The following is a 17936-nucleotide window of genomic DNA, read 5'->3' on the forward strand; positions in this document are numbered from 1 at the left end:
CCCCTCCTCTCCCACCCCGCATTGTCTTTCTGAAACCGCCCCCCCCCCCCGTCCCCACCTCCACCCCCCCCCCCCCACTCCTCCCCGCCCTCCCGGAGCCAGCCCGGGTCCCCTAGCCCGGACACACGCACACAACACACACACACAAGCGCACACACACACACACACGCACACGCACACACACACACCCCGGGCGCAGGCAGGCCGCTCCCCCTGCACACTCCTCCCCGCGCCGCTCCCCCTCCTCCCCTCCCTCCTCCCTCTCCCGGCGCCCGAAAGGATCATTGTTAGCCGCCCCCGCCCCGCCCACCCCGGCTGTTTATTTATGCACACGTCACCGGCCCGGCCCCGCCCCCCGGCATCTCATTAAGCGAGTGTGTTCCTCTCGCCCTGTCAATAATCTCCGCTCCCAGACTACTCCGTTCCTCCGGATTTCGATCCCCCTTTTTCTATCTGTCAATCAGCGCCGCCTTTGAACTGAAAAGCTCTCAGTCTAACTTCAACTCACTCAAATCCGAGCGGCACGAGCTCCTCCTGTATCTTCGGCTTCCCCCCCCTTTGCTCTTTATATCTGACTTCTTGTTGTTGTTGGTGTTTTTTTTTTACCCCCCTTTTTTTTTATTTATTATTTTTTTGCACATTGATCGGATCCTTGGGAACGAGAGAAAAAAAAGAAACCTAAACTCACGCGTGCAGAAGATCTCCCCCCCTTCCCCTCCCCTCCTCCCTCTTTCCCCTCCCCAGGAGAAAAAGACCCCAAAGCAGAGAGAAAAAAAAAAAGTTCACCTTGGACTCGTCTTTTTCTTGCAAAATCTTTTTTTTTTTCGGGGGGGGGGAAACTTTTTTGGGGGATTATTTTTTTTTTTTTGGCTTTTCTTCCTCCTTCATTTTTCTTCCAAAATTGCTGCTGGTGGGTGAAAAAAAAAATGCCGCAGCTGAACGGCGGTGGAGGAGATGACCTAGGCGCCAACGACGAACTGATTTCCTTCAAAGACGAGGGCGAGCAGGAGGAGAAGAGCTCCGAAAACTCCTCGGCGGAGAGGGATTTAGCCGATGTCAAATCGTCTCTCGTCAATGAATCAGAAACGAATCAAAACAGCTCCTCCGATTCCGAGGTAGGAAAAAAAGCCCCTCGGGCCGGCGGGGGTTTGGAAATCTATTTCCCAGGGCTTTGGCAAATGGGGCTTCCCGGGGAGAAATCGAGGCCGGGGGGCGGCGGCGGCGGCGGCGGGGCCGGCGGGGCCGGGCGCCGGGTGCATGGAAGTGGCACCGCGGCAGAAACTTGTAACCTTGTTTTTCTCCCCCCACCCGCGCCCCCCGCTCCCGCCGATGCCCCCTTGTCTCCCCCGCTGCCCTGCTGCGTGGCTCGGTGCCCACCTCGCCCGTGCCCACCTCTGCCTCTCCGGGAAGGCGGAAAGACGGCCTCCGCCTCGCTCCGAAAGTTTCCGAGACAAATCCCGGGAAAGTTTGGAAGAAGGTGAGTCCAGCCCCCGCGCGCCCCCCGGGGGACCTGCATCGGCACCCCCCCACCTCCCCGCTCCCACGTCCTCTCCCCCCGCCACCCACCCACCCCCGCCGGGTCCCGCGGGGGGGGTCCCCCGGGCGCCCCGCGCCCTGCTCCGGGCCGGCGGGGAGCCCCGCGCGGGGCCCGCCCGCGTGTGCGCGCGTGTGCATGCGTGTGCATGCGTGTACGTGTATGTGTGTGTGTATGCATGCATGTGCTGTGGGGGGGGGGGAGGTTATGAAGGTGGGGGGGGCGGCCGGCCACTCGGGCCACGCTCTAAAAAAAGTTTTCTCCCGGTCTCTCCCGCCGCCCCGCCATGTTAGCGGCCAAGAGGCAAGATGGAGGGCTCTTTAAGGGGCCACCGTATCCCGGCTACCCCTTCATCATGATCCCCGACCTGACGAGCCCCTACCTCCCCAACGGATCGCTCTCGCCCACCGCCCGGACCGTAAGTGCCCGCCCCGCCCCGCCGCCGCCGCCGCCGCCGCCGTCGCCGCCGCCGCCGCCGCCGCCCCCCCGCATGCGGCCCCCGCCCCTCCCCCTTCCCCCCGCGCGCGCCCCTCCCCCGCCCGCCCGCCCGGGCCCGGCCCGCAACTCTGCAAACTTTTGCTGCCTTTTGTGGACGGCGTGTGTTTGCACTTCGCCATGTTCTCGCTTTCAGTGGGCTCTGCCGCCTCGGGAGGTTGAGGGGTGGGGTGGGGTGGGGGGCGTCCTTCCTGGCCCAGCCGGGCTCGCTCGCTCTCTCTCTTGGGGGGTGCGGTGGCGGGGCTTGGAGGGGGTGGGAAAGTAAGGGGAGGTGGGGGAGAGGAAGGAGGTTGGTTGCGCGGAAAGCAGCAGAACTTTTTATTTTGTTTTTTTTTTTCCCCTGCCTTTTTTTTTCCCTCCCCTCCTCTTTTTTTTTTTTTTATATGCCGCCCAGGTTTGCCCCCCTCCCCCTGCTTGCTGGTGCTGGTGTCGGTTCTGGTGCCGGTGCCGGTGGTAGTAGTGGTGGTGGTGATTGTGATTGCTCTCTCCGCCCTGGGAAGAGGACTGTGTGGCTCTTTTCTTTTCGCTCCCTCGCTCTCGCTCTCTTCCTTCCCTCTTCTGGGCCGTCTTGGGCTTTCCCTGCTTAACCCCTTGGCTGCCGCGGCCCGGGGCGGGACTGTGCTGCGCCCGGCGGCGCGCGCGGGCTGCCTGGGGGGTGGGGGTGGGGGGGGATGAGGATTTTTTTCCTCCGGGCGCTGGAGGGAGTGGGGCGCACGCGGGGCCCGGGGGGCCCTGCACCGCCTCGGCTGCCTCTGTCGGCCGCTCATCTGTTTGGTGTCCGAGTGGCCATCGCCGGCTCTCGGGGTCCCCTTCCCACCCCGACCCCCAGGAAGGTCGCGCTCCCCAAGCTGCCAACTCTGCAAACTTGGGGGGGGGTCTTTGGGAGTCTATATATTTTTTTTCTCCCCTTGGGTCACCCCGCAGGGCCTGGAGCGCCCTGGGCGCCGGGGAGGTCTCAGCGTTCTGGGCGCACTAGCCTGGCTCTCTGCTTCTCGGGGGGACGGGGAGCCCCCCACGGCCGGGGTTTGGGGTTGGTGTGCAACCCGGATGGCCTCCTCATTGCAGACTCGGTGTGTGTGTGTGTGTGTGTGTGTGTTGTAAAAGGGCGTTTTGGTGCCTAGAGGTTGGTAGCGAGGTCTGTGCTTGCCTGCTTCGGAGGAGACCCTCGGTTGGGCCCTGGGGGTGGGGACAGGCCACCCTCCCCCCCAGGGTGCAGGAGCCCTAGGGGCTGGCTGCAGAAGGTGAGGGGGACCCAGGGCGCCTGGCCTTCCAAGCAGGGAGCTGCCTCATCTGGGTCCAGTCAAACTCCGGGGCTCCCAGGACGGCGCGGGGTGTTGCTCGGAGCTCCGCGCCCACTCCTGACATTCATTAATAAGGTTCATCCCCTCTCCGGACCGGCCTCTGCCCCTGCCCTCGCCCTGAACCCCCTCCCCCAGCGCGCTTGCCTGGCCAAAGCCTGAATTACCAACCTCTGGACGTTGGTGCTCCGTTTCCGGGCTTGTCATTTTTGCCCGGTTCTCTGCTTTGGTTCCCCCCCCTCACCCCACCCCACACCCCCCTCCCCTCCACTCTGTATTTACACACACTAGTTTTGTTTCTTCTCTTTGGGTAACTCGAGATAGCGATTTGAAATAATGCACCCAGTGTTCAGCCGCGGTGCTAGTGGCCAAAGGCTTGCTGGCCGGAGTCGATCAGATCTACAAGTGTTTTTAAGCATTAAAATATTAACTATCAGGTTTGACTTGTTTTTTTGGGCCCGGGAAAAAAAAATGACAAGGGCATGCTAGACCGGTCATTTTTTTTTTATAGCTAGAAAAGAAAAATAATTATCCCCCGCCACCCCTCACCCCTCGCACTCCGGTGCCTGGGCTTCTGCCCTGCGACTCAGCCCTACCGCCTCTAGCAGCGCCGGCCCCTTCCCTGTCCAGCTGCGGGGCCCCTGGCCACCGGCTGCAGTTGGAGAGAAGCACAGCCCAGCTCTTTCGTATTTTAAAAAAAATTTTTTTTCCATTGGGAGCTTGTGGGGATCTTAAACCGGGAGCATTTCACTCGCTCCCAAGGCTGGTGGACTGGCCAGCCCAAACCAACAACATTCCAGAGTAACCCTGAGAATTTCTTACCTCCCCCCCCCCCAACCTCCTTGCATGGAAGCCTCCTTGGTTTTATTTTAAAACCCACTTAGCCATCTGAAAGGCTTTCTGAGCAGCGAGCTTTGGTGGCCGGCTTGCTGGGCTGCTGGCTCTTTGCAGAACTCCCCGTTTGCAACTGCTGCTTATTTGGCCAGGCAGTCCCCTAAAACTTGAAGAGTTGTGTTTGTGGTGTCATTAGAGATACAAGGAAATTGTTAAAGGCAAATAAATGATTTCCCGGTGTGAAAAGGGAGGCGTCACCACGTTCTGTCCCCTTGGTGGGCATTACAGGAAGAGCCAGCCCCTAGTTATTTTAATTGTGGACCTAGCGGGTGGCCGCGTGCTGTGACATCAGATGGAGTTTGAGAAGACATATCTGAACTCAGTAGGCAATTTTAGTATTTGCATGTCAAACACTCACAGACATCTTCGTGTGCCCCGCCTCTGCCTGCTTCCTGTTACCTGGCTTCGATTATGTGCTCCCAAATTAAAGTTATTTATTTGGGCTGCACAGACCGGTGGAAATGAGGATGGGAGGCTGTTGTGTGTCACTCCTGACGTTTTCGATCGCAGCGCCAGCTTGCAATTCCGGATTTGATACAGCTGCCGGAGGAATCTATAGGCAAGAGAGCGGGCTTTTTATATGCTCATCCGAAATTCTCCGTGCTACAGAGTGTGGGTTTTTTTGGGGGGGGGGCGGCAGAGTTCTCTTTATTCTTTTTCCCAACCCTCCTTGTCTGTGGGGAACATTGTCTGTTACTTGAAGGTACCTGTAAGCAGCTGCATCCTTTAGAAAGCCAACTCTTTGGAACCCCGGTTTCCGCTTTTCTCCTTAAGAATGTAGTAGTGTCATTCAGGCGGCTTGTGGTGAATAATGTCACTCTCCCAAGAATAAGGCTTTCATTGCTGAAGACGCTGTGAAGATTGATAGAGTAATAGTTTTAAAATGACCAAGATGTCTGCGTCTCTGATACACAGAAGATACCGTTAATTTAAGCCTTTGATACAGTCCTAGGGATGGCTTTTTAACCAGGCAGATTCAGATACAAAGGTGCATTAAGAGAGTAGCTGGGCAGGGAAGGAGCACACGGATTACAATGGAGGGAGCATTTGTATACGAACGATAAGAATACTTTTACCATCTGGAAGGTAGTAGGAGAAAGTCAGCGTCCAATTTCTCTTTTTTTGCCCTCCGCCAAACAGGAGAAATAGGAATAAGGTGGTAACCATTCCAGTTAGGCGTGACAATTTTCTCTTTCAGGAGTTGGTTTTTCGAACTCGGAATCTTCTGTTTTCCAAAGTCTTTTTTTTTTTTTTTAAACCGAGCTATTTGCTACTAGTCTGAACAAATAAATAAGCAGCAGCTTGAATTCATTTTTTCCCACTTGGAATCCAGCATTTCAAGGAAACCGAGAGGGGCCTGTTCACTGGGGTTTTATGTAGCCGGGCAACAACTTCTCTTTCTGGCTCGGGGAAAATTGGATGTTTTCTCCCCATTCAAACAACATAATCCTTCCTAATACAAAAGGTTGAGAGCACGGAGTGTGAAGGGTTAATGGTGGTCCTTCCCTTGTCCTCTTCTCCACCTCCCCCCCCCCACTTTATCCCTGATTGTTTTGACAACACTTTTCAAAGTGTGACATTCCAGGCCCCTACATAACAATGTAATATTACTGTAATTACACAGGTCATTACATTTTAAATAGAGAACAATAAAATGCTTATCGCCCTGAAAAAGAACAGGTGTTCTTGCCCTTCTTTGGTATTTATGCTAATTGTTTTTCATCTCCTTCAGAAATATTTATGGCGAACATGTTTAGATTTCAATCTCAGGGCAACTGTCTTAATGCCGTGCTAATCTTTATAGGTTGAGGTTTAATGTCTGCAGTATGGATTATGGGCTCAACATTCACCCAATAAGTCATATTTTAATGATTATAAATTTAATATGCTAGCGCTTTGCAGTCTGTTGAAATGAAAGCTCGTGGAAAACCCAGAAACAACGTAGGGGGCAAGTTGGGAGCCTAAGAAGTGTTTGGGGAAACTTTGGGCTGCCGTAGGGCCCTGTTTGGCGGATGTCCCCTGTCCGATGGAGGGAAGGTCGGTGAGGAAAACAACCCCGGTTCTTGCTAGGGGTTTTCCACCTTGGTTTTTAATTGGACCGATATGCGGATTTCATTTAGAGTCTCTGCTGGAAGCCGGTCCGCTTTCTGGTTCTTAGCAAGCTGTGAAAAAGTTCCAGGAAGGTTTCCGGGGAGCGAGCAGATCCAGAATGCTGTCCTGTGAGCAGTGCAATTCAGCGTGCCAGTGAAGCAGAATTGGCTGTAGCCAACTCGCATTTTAGGCGTTGCACCAGAAGCCGTGCTCTTAAAGAGAGGACCCGGGAGGTCTTTGCAGGTTTTGAATGCTGCCTTACGTCCCCCCCCCCCCCCCCACCCCTCCCCAGGTGCCTGTGTGCCTGCAGAAAGTGCCTCCACGGCTCAGTGGTGAGATCTGGTGCGGCTTTTCTCTTCGCCGTGCACAGTGGGTCAACGCGAAGGGATCCAAGTGGATTTTATATTTTGTCAGATGTTTCACGATAGGGGCCCCCGAATCCCATTAAAAATGCAGTATAGAGAAAGGACAGCTGCAAACTTTTGTGAGGACGCGTGTTTCTGGACCATGACTAAAACTCCGAGGACCTTTTCCTCAGCTGTCTGGAAGTTATGTGGAAGTTGGTTTATTGGCAGTTAAGTATGAGACAACCTGGATTTAGCAAATGCTCTCTCCCGGCACAGGAAGTGGATGACATTATATTGGGGGAGGGGAAGGAGGCTCAGGCTTGGAGTGGTTTACTCCTTTGTGTGTGTGTGTGTGTGTGTGTGTGTTTGAAACTGTGGAGTTGCCAAATAAATAAGCACTTTCCAAGGAAGTAGGTGTAAGCTTTTTAGTCTTGGTAAGTGGAATGAGATAATATCTTTTAACCGCATTTGTAGTTGCTTGGAGGTGACATGTTTCTGAAGTTTTGAATGGGGGTGGGGTGGGGTGGGGGGAAGTCGAATTCTCAGGCCGTGATTTCCTATGGTGTGTGTGTGTGTGTGTGTGTGTGTGGTGGGGGTGTGTGTGTGTGAGTGTCTCAGTTTGCTTCTGGGAATGACTGTTGCTGGGCCCCGCGCCCCTCCCCTCCCCCGACTTAAGTGAATTTTAAACTCGGACTTATAATGGAGCACATTTGTGAAGGAAATGGTTAATTTTACAACCAGAGGCAAACTCACACCTCAATAGGTCTGCTGAGAGCAATGTGCCCCGTCCTTTGCTGGCAAGTGCCCCCGGTCATAAATCCCCCGGCTTTATTTACAGCCCATAACACTTATGAATGTTAAGATATTTGACGCCACGTTGGCCTTATAATATTCAAGGTCCGCAGACATTGGCAGTAGCTCAGATTTCTCGCACTAATTATAAGCAAGGGGATGGGGGTGGGGCCAGGGGCCAGCACTTTGCCCAGGCTGCCCTCCCCTCTCCTCAGGCCCCCACCTCTCCAGCCTCACACCCCCCCCCACCCCCTGGCAGCTGACTTGTACTTCCCCTTTAGGCTATTGTTATACACGTTTGTGGAGGACTCCCAGGGATGGAAATTCAGCCAGGCTTCTGCCCAAGTGCCTGTTTTTCAAGGGCAAAGTTGCTTTCGGTGTTGGCGTCTTTGCCTCTCTTCCACCAGTTTTACTTCTTTTACACCCCCCCCCTTTTTTTTTTTTTGGCAGGGTGGGAGGCCGGTCTCTTGCTTGTGACTGTGCATAATCTCGGGATGTTTCTAGCAGCCTGGCGGGAGAGAGGCAGCTCTTTCATTTCCGTGATGTTCCCAGAGCTGGCAGGGCAGACAGGCATGGCACAGGGCACCAGTTTATGTCAAGATTTAAAAAAAAAAAAGAAAGAAAGAAAGAAAGAAAGAAAAAAAGGCGGGGTGCAGCATGGAGAGCTGATTACAGGAATTTAATAGAAGAGAGCAAGCCAGCCAGCGGAGGGGAAAGGCCACTCATTTGGGAAAAGTGCTCAGGCAAGGGGAGAGGGGGGATGTTCGAGAAAATGAGACAGACAGGGGAGGCAGAAAAGATTCTTGGTTAATTAGAAAGATTTTTTTTTTAAAGTATAAGGTGCTAGGACAAAAATCTGGGTTTTAAGGGTTGTGTCTTGGGAAGTTTCCTCTGAGGACTGGTAGTCCCTTGGTGACAGGGGTGTGGGGGGGAGTGGGACTTTTTTTGCTCAGGGAAAACGGGTTTCATTCCTTACCACGGCACTCTATTCCGGCACTCTATTCCCCGACAGAGAGGTTTCCTCCGGACTGTCCTGGGAAAATCGTGGGGGAGGGGTGCATGTGTGGTCCTTGATGAGAGAGAGAAAGATAGTTGCCTGCCCAGGGGAATTTATTTTGCAAAAAAGTGGGCTGTGTGTTTTGTGTGTGTGTGTGTGTGTGTGTGTGTGTGTGTGTGTTACAAACAGATGACTTTTCTAGGAGGAATAGGTTTCCGAGGGGGTGTCAGTAACTGGGTATTTTTTTTAGTGGGGTGCCGGGCAAGGGGTTTGTCAATTCTGGCCACATCTTTCCCTCCTTCCAGCCCAAACTTAAAGACAAGCCTGAAAGGTTTTATTTTCCGATCAATGGAATGCAGAAACTTACTAGCCCTCAGGGACAGATATGAATCCCTTAACAGCTCATTACAAAGATGGGGCTGTGGGATCTTTGAACGGGTTATCAGCCCTGGTGTTCTTGGCTTCTCCCAGGATAGGTTTTTCTTCCTTAGGCACATCTGATTTCGGGCTGGTAATTCAGCCTGTCCTTATTGGATTCTTTTTCTGTTGTGAAGTCGCCTCAGACAGTTTGGCCTTCGCGGGAAGAATGGGCCGGGGTGGGAGGCTCGGGGAAAAAAAAGCAGGTCAGCGCCCAAGGAGTTAAACCGGGCTCGTGAAAGTTTGGCATCATGAAAATAAATTTGAGGCCTGGTAGGCATTAGCAGGGCACAGCACATTTACAGAGCTTAATTAGTACGAACTGTAATTGTTCATGGTCTGCCAGAAGAAGTAATGTTCAGGAAAAGTGGAGGCCTTCTCTTGCAGACTTCAGCTTGAAACCGATAAATCACTTGCATATTTGTGTAGTGATTCAAATGGAGCTAAGACCTCTCCCATCCCAACATGTGGTAAATTGTAAAGTCAATGAATTGCAGATGGCGGCTACAGCTACAGCGAGATTCCCTAAGAAAATGCAGAATGAATGGGAAAGAGGGATGCCATAAATATTTACTGAGAAGATAACTAGGTTCCTGCGTGCTGGGCCAATTATGATGTATTAAAGATATTAGCAAAATGCTTAAGAAAAAGCAGGGGAGAGGGTTTGTGTGGGTCTGTGGGGTGGGTGGGTTTGTTTTGGAAAGTGAAATAAAAGGCACTGTGTTATCGTCCTGTCAGTTTTATTAAGCCTGAATCACAGTGGCATACCCAGGGAAAGACGCATGAAACCCACATTAATGCAAATTAATTCGTTATGAGTTGAGCGCTGTGACTGCTAAGTGGAGTAATGATGGAGATCATTTTGAGAGTGTTAGTGTAGCAACTTTTAATGAAAAATGCTGTGTGAGGAACATGTCTCAGCACTTTAGCCCATTGGTTTCAGCTGCCAGAAGTAGGTTTCTTTGCAGGAACAGGACACTAAGCTTTAGCTCCCTGTGTACAGACTCTCTCCCCGTCACCCCTACCCCCCCTCCATCCCCCCTACCCCCCCCCCCCAGTTTAAGAACTTTAATTATATTTTGATGTTTAAAGGAAGTCATCTGTTTTGTCCTCCAAAATCGACCCAGAAGTGCTTATTGCTAGCACCAAGTTCAATCTAAACTCCTCGCAGAGAAGTGGAGCCCCCCAAAACGTTCCACAGGACTTTCTTGAAGGGAGTTTTGCCCTTTTTTTTTTATTTCCCTTACTAGAGGATTTTTGTCTCAGTGCTGCAAGTCAAAACTTCTTTCCCGAAGCTCCACTGTGAGTAGGTGGATGTGTGTGGAAGCTGTAAAAGTTAATGATCCTTCTCTGACTCATAGCTGATGGTTTCAGGTTGAGGAGAAGAAAAGAAAAAATTAATGAGGGTAAATAGACATTTGATGGAACACGGAGACAGGAGGGGAGCCTGTTCCTGTCTCAAGGCAAGACTTTTGTCATGGCAGCATTTCTGGAGGAGGCGGGAGAAGTGAAGAGGGGGGTGCTTTGGCTAAGTTGTGTGTGTGTGTGTGCGCATGTGTGTGTGTGTGTGCGTGTGTGTGTGTGTGTGTGTGTGTGTGTGTGTGTGGCGGGGAGGGGCAGTATCACGTGTCTGGTATTTCATTTTCTGCAGGGAGGGTGTGGCCCCGCGGTTCCCACTAGCCATGGCCGGTGTCCTAGCAAGTTAGACACCCGTTACACTTGTTTAAAAGGGTGGGCAGGACCCTGAGTTTTGGTCTCGAATTTATTTCTTGCTGTGTCTGACCTCCAAAACACTTGATATCATTTGGTGAGTCCCTAGGAGAGGGAAGTGACCTCAGCTTTGTGTCTTCCTCCCCCCCCATGCCCCCACTCCCAACTCCTTTCAGGGAATTGATGTGATTTTTTTTTTCAACGAAGGGGAAAGCACAGTGATTCCTGCAACTTAAAATAAGGCCCATTCTTTTGCCCCCTCTCAACTGAGTGAATGAATAGGAATACAAAAATTCCCCTCTTTACGTCTGCTTAGTGGTGAAAAGACCAACCTGGGTTTTCTAGTATTTTTGTGGCCTTTGAGGGTGAGATTTTTCAGTGGTTGCAAAAGCAATTTGACTTCTGTTCTCTGGGACTCTGGGCCACCTTCTGCCTGAAACATCAGGTTTCGGGCCTATTGCTGGAGATGGGTGTTGAGTGCAGCCTCCTCTGTACCCGGGCGTGAGGAGGTTGGGTTGGTTCCTGCGAGCAAGTGGGCAGGATGGGAAAGAATGGATGGAAAGGTCCCTGGTGTTCTCTCTTGAACCCTGTGCCAGACTTAACGGAACACCCGGTACTCAGGAAGGTGTTTTGCCTGCCCAGGGGACAGCAGCCACTGCTGCTGGATGAGGTGACTAGTGACCAGGACCAGGGTGTCCGCCTGTGGGAGGAAGCCTGGGGCCCCCACTCACGCAGGCCTTGGACGGCAGACCTCGCCTTCCTTCTGGCCCCCTGAGAGAGAAATACAGGATTGTTCCTGTCTCGAAGGCCAAGCCTTTCCTGGGCCCTGGTGTTTTATCTCTGTCTTAAAAAGCTCGACTCGGACCAGACAAGGCATCTTTGTGTTTCTGAGGAAAGGAAAGAGCAGTGAAAGTGTGTGTTTTAGAAAAGAGTATTTGGGAAAAGAGGGGGTGGAAACCCCGAGGAGAAACGGGCACATTGTCAGCCTTCACGGTCGGGGCTGGGGCAAGTCTGGCAGGAAACGTGCGGAATCCAGCGGTCACTGGCTGGGAATTGGAGTCGACTTGGAGCTTGTCTGTGTGTTTAGAGGGGGACTGGGGGGTTCTGTGGGGCAGAATCCTAGGTGGGGGCCTTCTGGGGCCTTAGGGTGGGCTGTGTATGGGAGACTTAGAGCATGAGGGCGGGGGAGAGAGACAGAGATAGAGACAGACAGACAGACAGAGAGACAGAGAGAGACCCAGAGAGAGGGATGGAGGGAGAAGGAGAGGTGGGATGGAGAGGGAGAAGAAAAGGAAGGTCACGTGATCTTTGCCCTCCAGCTTCTTCCGCAACCTCCCACTCACCCCCATTTCAGGCTGGGATGAAGGGTGCCTCTCTCTGGGCTTAGGCGTTTGGGTGGTGATGAAGGCTTGGATTAAGGCCTGGACCCAGGCAAGTGAAAATTGAATTTGGATTAGCCACAGTTTCATTAATTTATTCCTAAGGCTGCGATGATAGGGCTCCCCCTCCCAGCCCCCCACTGCCATGCACTAGTTATCAGGTGTCTTGAACAGACAGGAAGAGAATTCCATGGTTCCCGAGCTCAGGTAGTGCATGCATGGCCCTGGCAGGCTCCTTGGCCAGAGACCCTTGGACCCCCTTCCATAAAGCCCGGAATCCAGAGAAGAGGATAAAACCCATAGCTCAGGGGGGTCTGGTCGTAGGGGTGCCTTTTCTAGGAAGAGGAAACTCCCCCTGCCCCCACCCACCCCTTCTCAGAGGAGAGCTACTCCTAGGCCAAGAATTCCAGTCTCCCTGAGAAACCTGTCCCTAGCACTGAAGTTGTTCTAAACTGATAGAGCGTTTGTCTCGCTCATTAGTGTAATCTTCCCTGGCCTGGGGATAATGTTCTCAAGAAGGCCAGGGGTGCAAATTCATTGTTTTCTCAGTTTGCTTTCCATCAACTGCTTCTGGGAGGGGTGCTGTCACGGGGGTGGGGTGGGGTGGGGGCTGGGGTGCCTCTGATTGGTCTGCGTGCCACTCTGCTTTGCCAGGTGTAGCAGTAGGGATGTTTTTGTAATTTGCCCTCCGTTATTGGATCTTCTAACTTTCATTACTATGTTTTGGGGCAAGCTAGGAACCTAAGCCATGTTTTTTTTTTTTTTCTCACAGATCAAGGGCCCTCTGTGTATCCTAAGTTAGATAACATAGAGCCTCATCCCATGAGCAATGTGGCCTTAGATTCTTGAACAAAACTTTTTTTTTCTTTTTGGGTCACACCCGGCAATGCCCAGGGTTTACTCCTGGCTCTGCACTCAGGAATCACCCGTGGCGGTGCTCAGGGGACCATGTGGGACGCTGGGAATCAAATCCGGGTTGGCCGCGTGCAAGGCAAACGCCCTTCCCACTGTGCTGTCCCTCCAGCCCCTTGAACAAAACTTTGATGACGACCATTTGTATTTATTTTGAGCTGCAAAGTTCTCATGCGAGTTTCCCCTGCTCCCCCATCCCTTTTCTTTTCTTTTTTGAAAAACCTAGGTGGACTGGGTATTTTTTACCAGAAGAAACAGCATAATTGGCTCCAAAACTCACTTGCGGGCCAGGGCGCGCTGTGTTAGAGTGACACAGAAGTACTCTGGCGATAGCGGCCCTCCAGTAGTGATGGCACTAGGTTGTTAGAATAACAGCTCTGTGTTTGGAAAGGCAGCTGATTTGCCTATTGCTTCCAGGGGGATGGGCAAGGACTTCTCCGGGCCACCCTGTTCTCTCTTGTTTGTCTATGGCAAAGTAAAATGCATTTGCAGATACTGTTAGACCCTTCTTGTGATGACTGCATTGTTTATAAAATAAACGGGCAGATGGTGCTTATTTCCCCAACTGGCGGGGGATCCCAAGATTGGCAGGTAGCATTTGGGAAAAGTAGAATTCCGTGAGGCATCTCAGGATTCTGTCACACTCCTTGGGTGGGGCGTGTATGCAGGGCTTCGGTGCTGTTCGCTGCCGTGCAGGGGCTGACCAGACTTTCCTCCCGGGGGGGTGGGCATCAGGTGGTCCTTAGGGCAGTGGGTGTCTCTTGGACAGTGGCGGCATCTGTGCTGGGGAAGGATTCCTAGAGAGCTGGCCACAAGACATGGCCCGAGACAGCTTAGTCATCTCCAAGGAATGTAGAAAGGCGGGGGGGCGGGGGGGTGGCCCCTGAATTCTGCCTGGCACATTTGTTCCCCCTCATCCCCCCCAAATAGATTTGCATTTGGGAGCAAGAGCCCAGGTTTTACAAGTGGGGAGGGGGTTTGGACCTGTTGCCGCCTCCCCCAGCCCTTCCTCTCACCTCTCTCTCTCTCTCTCTCTCTCTCTCTCTCTCTCTCTCTCTCTCTCTCTCCCCCCTCCATGTCGCAATCTTCATGGCTTTTTTGTAGCACACACAGTTAATTTTTTTTTTTTTTTGCAGCATCCTGCTCAGCACACTGGCTTCCTTTATGTCTTAATGGGCATCCGTCTTTCCTTTTCATGTCATTGATTCTCGCTCCTGGTCCCCTCCCCGCCCCCCCCCCCCCCTTTGGCTTATTGAATAGACGCTTTAAGAACAAACCACAGCAAAACTTTACCTTAGATTAGGATGATCGTCTTATCCATAGCAACAAATAAAAAAAAAATACACAGGTCTTGATTGAATGCCAAGGCTGCAATTCAATCTAGGGAGGTTTGGTCTGCTGTTCATAAACTGCATAAGATGTTTTTTTCTTGTAGTTTGTGACATAAGCAGAACGCTTTGATTTGGTTTCTTTCTACAGCTCCATTTTCAGTCCGGGAGCACGCATTTGTCTGTGTACAAACCGATTGAACACCAGTTTGCTGTTCAGGTAGGAAATGCAAGAGATCCCGAAGCTCTAATTGTCAAGATGTAGGTCTCTTGTGTCTTTTATTCTCTGCCCCTTCCTTCTCCCAAACTCGATGATGGTGTTGAGGATGGTGGTGAGGATGGCGGTGAGGATGATGATGATGATGGTGGTGGTGGTGGTGGTGGTGGTGGTGGTGGTGATGGCGGCAGTGATGGGCAGGATGATGATGAGGATGGCAGTGATGATGGTGACGGCCGTGGGTGATTCATCCTGGGAGGTGGGAAACTAAGACATGGGTAGCAGATTGGGTACAAAAATGACTTAAAAGTCATGGAAAGTACTTGAAGCCCGTGTGTTTTGGTTCAGTTTCTTGATCAGACATGAGGAAGACAAGAGCTCTCACCCGCCTGTCTTGGCTCCTGCTTTTTTTTTTTTTTCCCAGGGGCTGGGGGCTGGTCTTAAATTTGGAGTTCAACACAATGATATCATGTAAATGGCAAGAGTCAAGGAAGGGGGTGGGAAAAATGGCAGAGGGACGGCCAGAGAGTTGTTTCCGGTGGATGGGAATTATGTGATGTGGTGCTAAAAGTGTCCCGTTGGATTGTTCTGAAATGTGGATTCTCTTGGACCTGTTGACATATGGCATTAAAAGTGCTGGAGGGGACGGGTGACAGGTCCCGGCTTCTGATGAGTGCCCTGTTTCCTGCTCATGTAGTACCTCCATTCTCTTTAATCCAAAGGCTAAACAAATCACAGACTAATATAGACTTGGAGCTGAACAGAAGCCAAGAGAATGCAGTAGTGGAGGGGAGCAGGCTAATAGGATTTTCGTCTGTCTGCTGGCCTGGCCAGGGTGGAAGTACCTCATGGTGTAACTAATGGTACTGAGCTTCTCCAGTGAGTTCTGGTTTAACTCTTTCGAGGGAGGATTCTGAAGCCTTGTTGTGCAGCCCTGGCTCTTTCTTGGGCCTACTCGGAAGTGGAAGTCTTGGTTGGGTCATTTATGATACCATGATGGACGGCCATCGTAACTCACATTTAACGTGCGTGAGCTCCTGGAGCACCGGCCATTCTTTTGTAGCTTTGTCATCGTTGCATGTCCCTATGAGACTTTGAAGCAGATGTTCTCCTTGGTGGAACTGTTGAATTATTCCCCACCCCGGGTAAGAGAATGACTTTTCCATTTTACCTAGAGGCTCCAGAATCTTTTTGTACTGGTTTTAAGGCAGTGGGTCCTTTATGAAGATCGTGGGTCCTTCTGTACTTGTCTTATCAGGAAGAGTACAGCCCTTCCATGCCCAGCTCTTTCCCACATTGGTGTAGAACCAGGGGCCGCTGGTGTCCAACGAGACCCCATCCTTCTAACCCCTGTGTTTCATTGGATGATGTGGGAGCTTTGCTCCCAGAAAATGCTTTAGACTTAGGGCTCAGTGTGCGAACGAGCCCTGACTCTGCGTGTGTGGTTGCCCAGTGGCCTGAGGGACGTCACTCCGGTCTGTCCCAGGAGTGCTGGAAGATCTGTGGCCTGGGGTGTGAGAATTGTTGAGCTTAAATGGTGAGGCGATCCCTATCTCGGTGTGGAAAGGCTGGCTGGGGCCATGGCACCCGGAGACCAGCCTGGCCCAGACCAGCTGTCGTGTCTTTACACCCGGTGCTGAAGTGGCCCTTGTTGGGCCGAGCTGTTCATCTTTCTCCAAACCACCTGGCACGGTGCGGGCCCTGTGAAGCGCATTCTCAGGGGGAAGATGGAGTAAATTACAGAGCTCATTGTTGGCGGGCTGAAGCTATTACTGTTCCACCGTGAACAGGTTAGCATTGTTCTCCCCGCTTCCCATGTGGGCAAACAGAGAGACATTTTATTAGTGCCCAATGCCGGCAATCTGTCTGTGCCCCGCTCCCCCATGCCAGCTAGACCAGGATGGGGCCACACCAAATGGAACCTCGTGGTCCTTGTAGTTTGATCATCAAAGGATAAATGGCAAAACAAGAAAAACAGGAGAAGACTTGGGCTTGTCAGAGCAGAGGTTCCTCCCTCCCTCCTTCCCTCTCTCCCTCTCTCCCTCCCTTTCCTCCTTTTTTCCTTTCCTCCTTCCTTCCTCTTTTGCTTTTGGGCCATACCCAGCGATGCTCAGCAGTTACTCCTGTCTCTGACCTCAGGAATAACTCCTGGCAGTGCTCGGGGGACCCTGTGGGATGCCAGGGATCGAACCGGGATCAGCCACGTGCAGGGCGAATGTCCTACCTGCTGTACTGTCACTCCAGCCCCGAGAGCAGAAGTTCCTTTCCTGGAAACTTAAAACGGGTTCACCTTCTTAGCTAACGGCTGTATTTCAAGCCGAGCGGAGCTTGTGGCTCTCCTAAGCTCTCTCCTAAAATAACCTGGAGTAGTCTGACACCGGGCATCACATGAGGTCCATCCCCTGCCCTCCAGCCCTCTTGTAATCCCCGCACTCAGCCTTGTGCACCATTTCTATGAATGGCCTCTCAGGAGCCAACCTCGGGAGGGCTGTGCTCTGGGGAAAGGTTTGCACGCCAGGCCTGCAGCAGGGCTGGGAACTCCCAGACTTCTTTTTACTTTTTTGGGTTTTGGGTTACACCTGGCGGTGCTCAGGGTTTACTCCTGCCTCATCACTCAGCTGAGCTCTCTTGGTGGAGCTCAGGCCACCCATATAGGGTGATGGGGATGGAACTCAGATTGGCCACGTGCAAGACAAACGCCCTACTCATTGTACCTAATCACTGTGGCCCTTCACTTAAGCATCTTTCCACTCCTCGAGGTTTCGCAGAGACAGTGAAACAGCCATATCCCCTTCCCCCAAGCGGGTAACGCAAATGTAACCGAATGACCATTAAGAGGCTTTCATCTTTAGACGTTATTGACTTTCAGAGGCTTCAATCGAAGTGTTATACAAATACAGCTCAGTATACATCTCTTTTATTTATTTGTTTTTGGGGCTTGGGCCCACACCCAGTGGTGTTCAGGGCTTCCTTCTGGCTCTGTGCTCAGGAATGACGCTACCAGCACTGGGGGACCATATGGGATCTGAACTGACGTCAGCAGCAGGCAAGACAAGTGCCTTACCCCCTGTACTGTCTCTCCGCTCCAGTACTCAGATCTTTTCTGAGGGTGGGGGTGGGAGGTTGGGGCCACCCCCAGCAATCTTTAGGGGCTACTAGAGGCTCTACATTCAGGAATTACTGCTAGCAGTGTTCTGGGAACCCATGGGATGCCGGAGACTAGAAGCTGGGTCAGCCGCAGACAAGCAAATGCGCTAGCAGCTGTGTGGTCGCTGTGCTCCTATCTTTAGGAGGATTTTTGGTTTTGTTTTTGTTTCAAGTGCTGAGGATCAAACCCAGGGCCCCACACATGCAAGGCAAGTGCTTGGTTACTGTGCTCCATCCAGGCCCCCCAGTCTTTGGCAGAGCTGGATGAACCCTGACGTGTGTTCATCCGGACATGAGCATCCTGAAGATGTCACCCCAAATCAGTGCGCAGAATGAGGTTGGAATGCTTTTTCTAGAAAGTGCCTATTTTCGGCTTTG

The 17936-nt window shown here is 52.2% G+C and overlaps 1 protein-coding gene across 42 annotated transcripts in view; it reads left to right on the forward strand.

Moving 5' to 3' along the window:
- The first annotated feature begins 415 nt into the window (after positions 1 to 415).
- TCF7L2 (transcription factor 7 like 2) overlaps positions 416 to 17936 on the forward strand; it is a 202336-nt gene continuing 184815 nt past the window's right edge. For 29 of the 42 annotated variants that reach the window (XR_008793359.1, XR_008793361.1, XM_056120409.1 and 26 more), the window contains exons 1-4: positions 416 to 1115; positions 1411 to 1477; positions 1828 to 1952; positions 14346 to 14414. Coding sequence is in view for 39 of the 42 variants with exons in the window: in XM_056120409.1 (XP_055976384.1) it covers positions 927 to 1115; positions 1411 to 1477; positions 1828 to 1952; positions 14346 to 14414 (450 nt within the window). In the remaining 3 variants the exon portion in view is untranslated. The remainder of the gene's footprint in view (positions 1116 to 1410; positions 1478 to 1827; positions 1953 to 14345; positions 14415 to 17936) is intronic. The other 13 variants (XR_008793363.1, XM_056120408.1, XM_056120413.1 and 10 more) reach the window with 1 other exon arrangement.

This window comes from Sorex fumeus, unplaced genomic scaffold, assembly GCF_029834395.1.
Source record: "Sorex fumeus unplaced genomic scaffold, SorFum_2.1 ptg000043l, whole genome shotgun sequence".
Lineage (NCBI taxonomy): Eukaryota > Metazoa > Chordata > Mammalia > Eulipotyphla > Soricidae > Sorex > Sorex fumeus.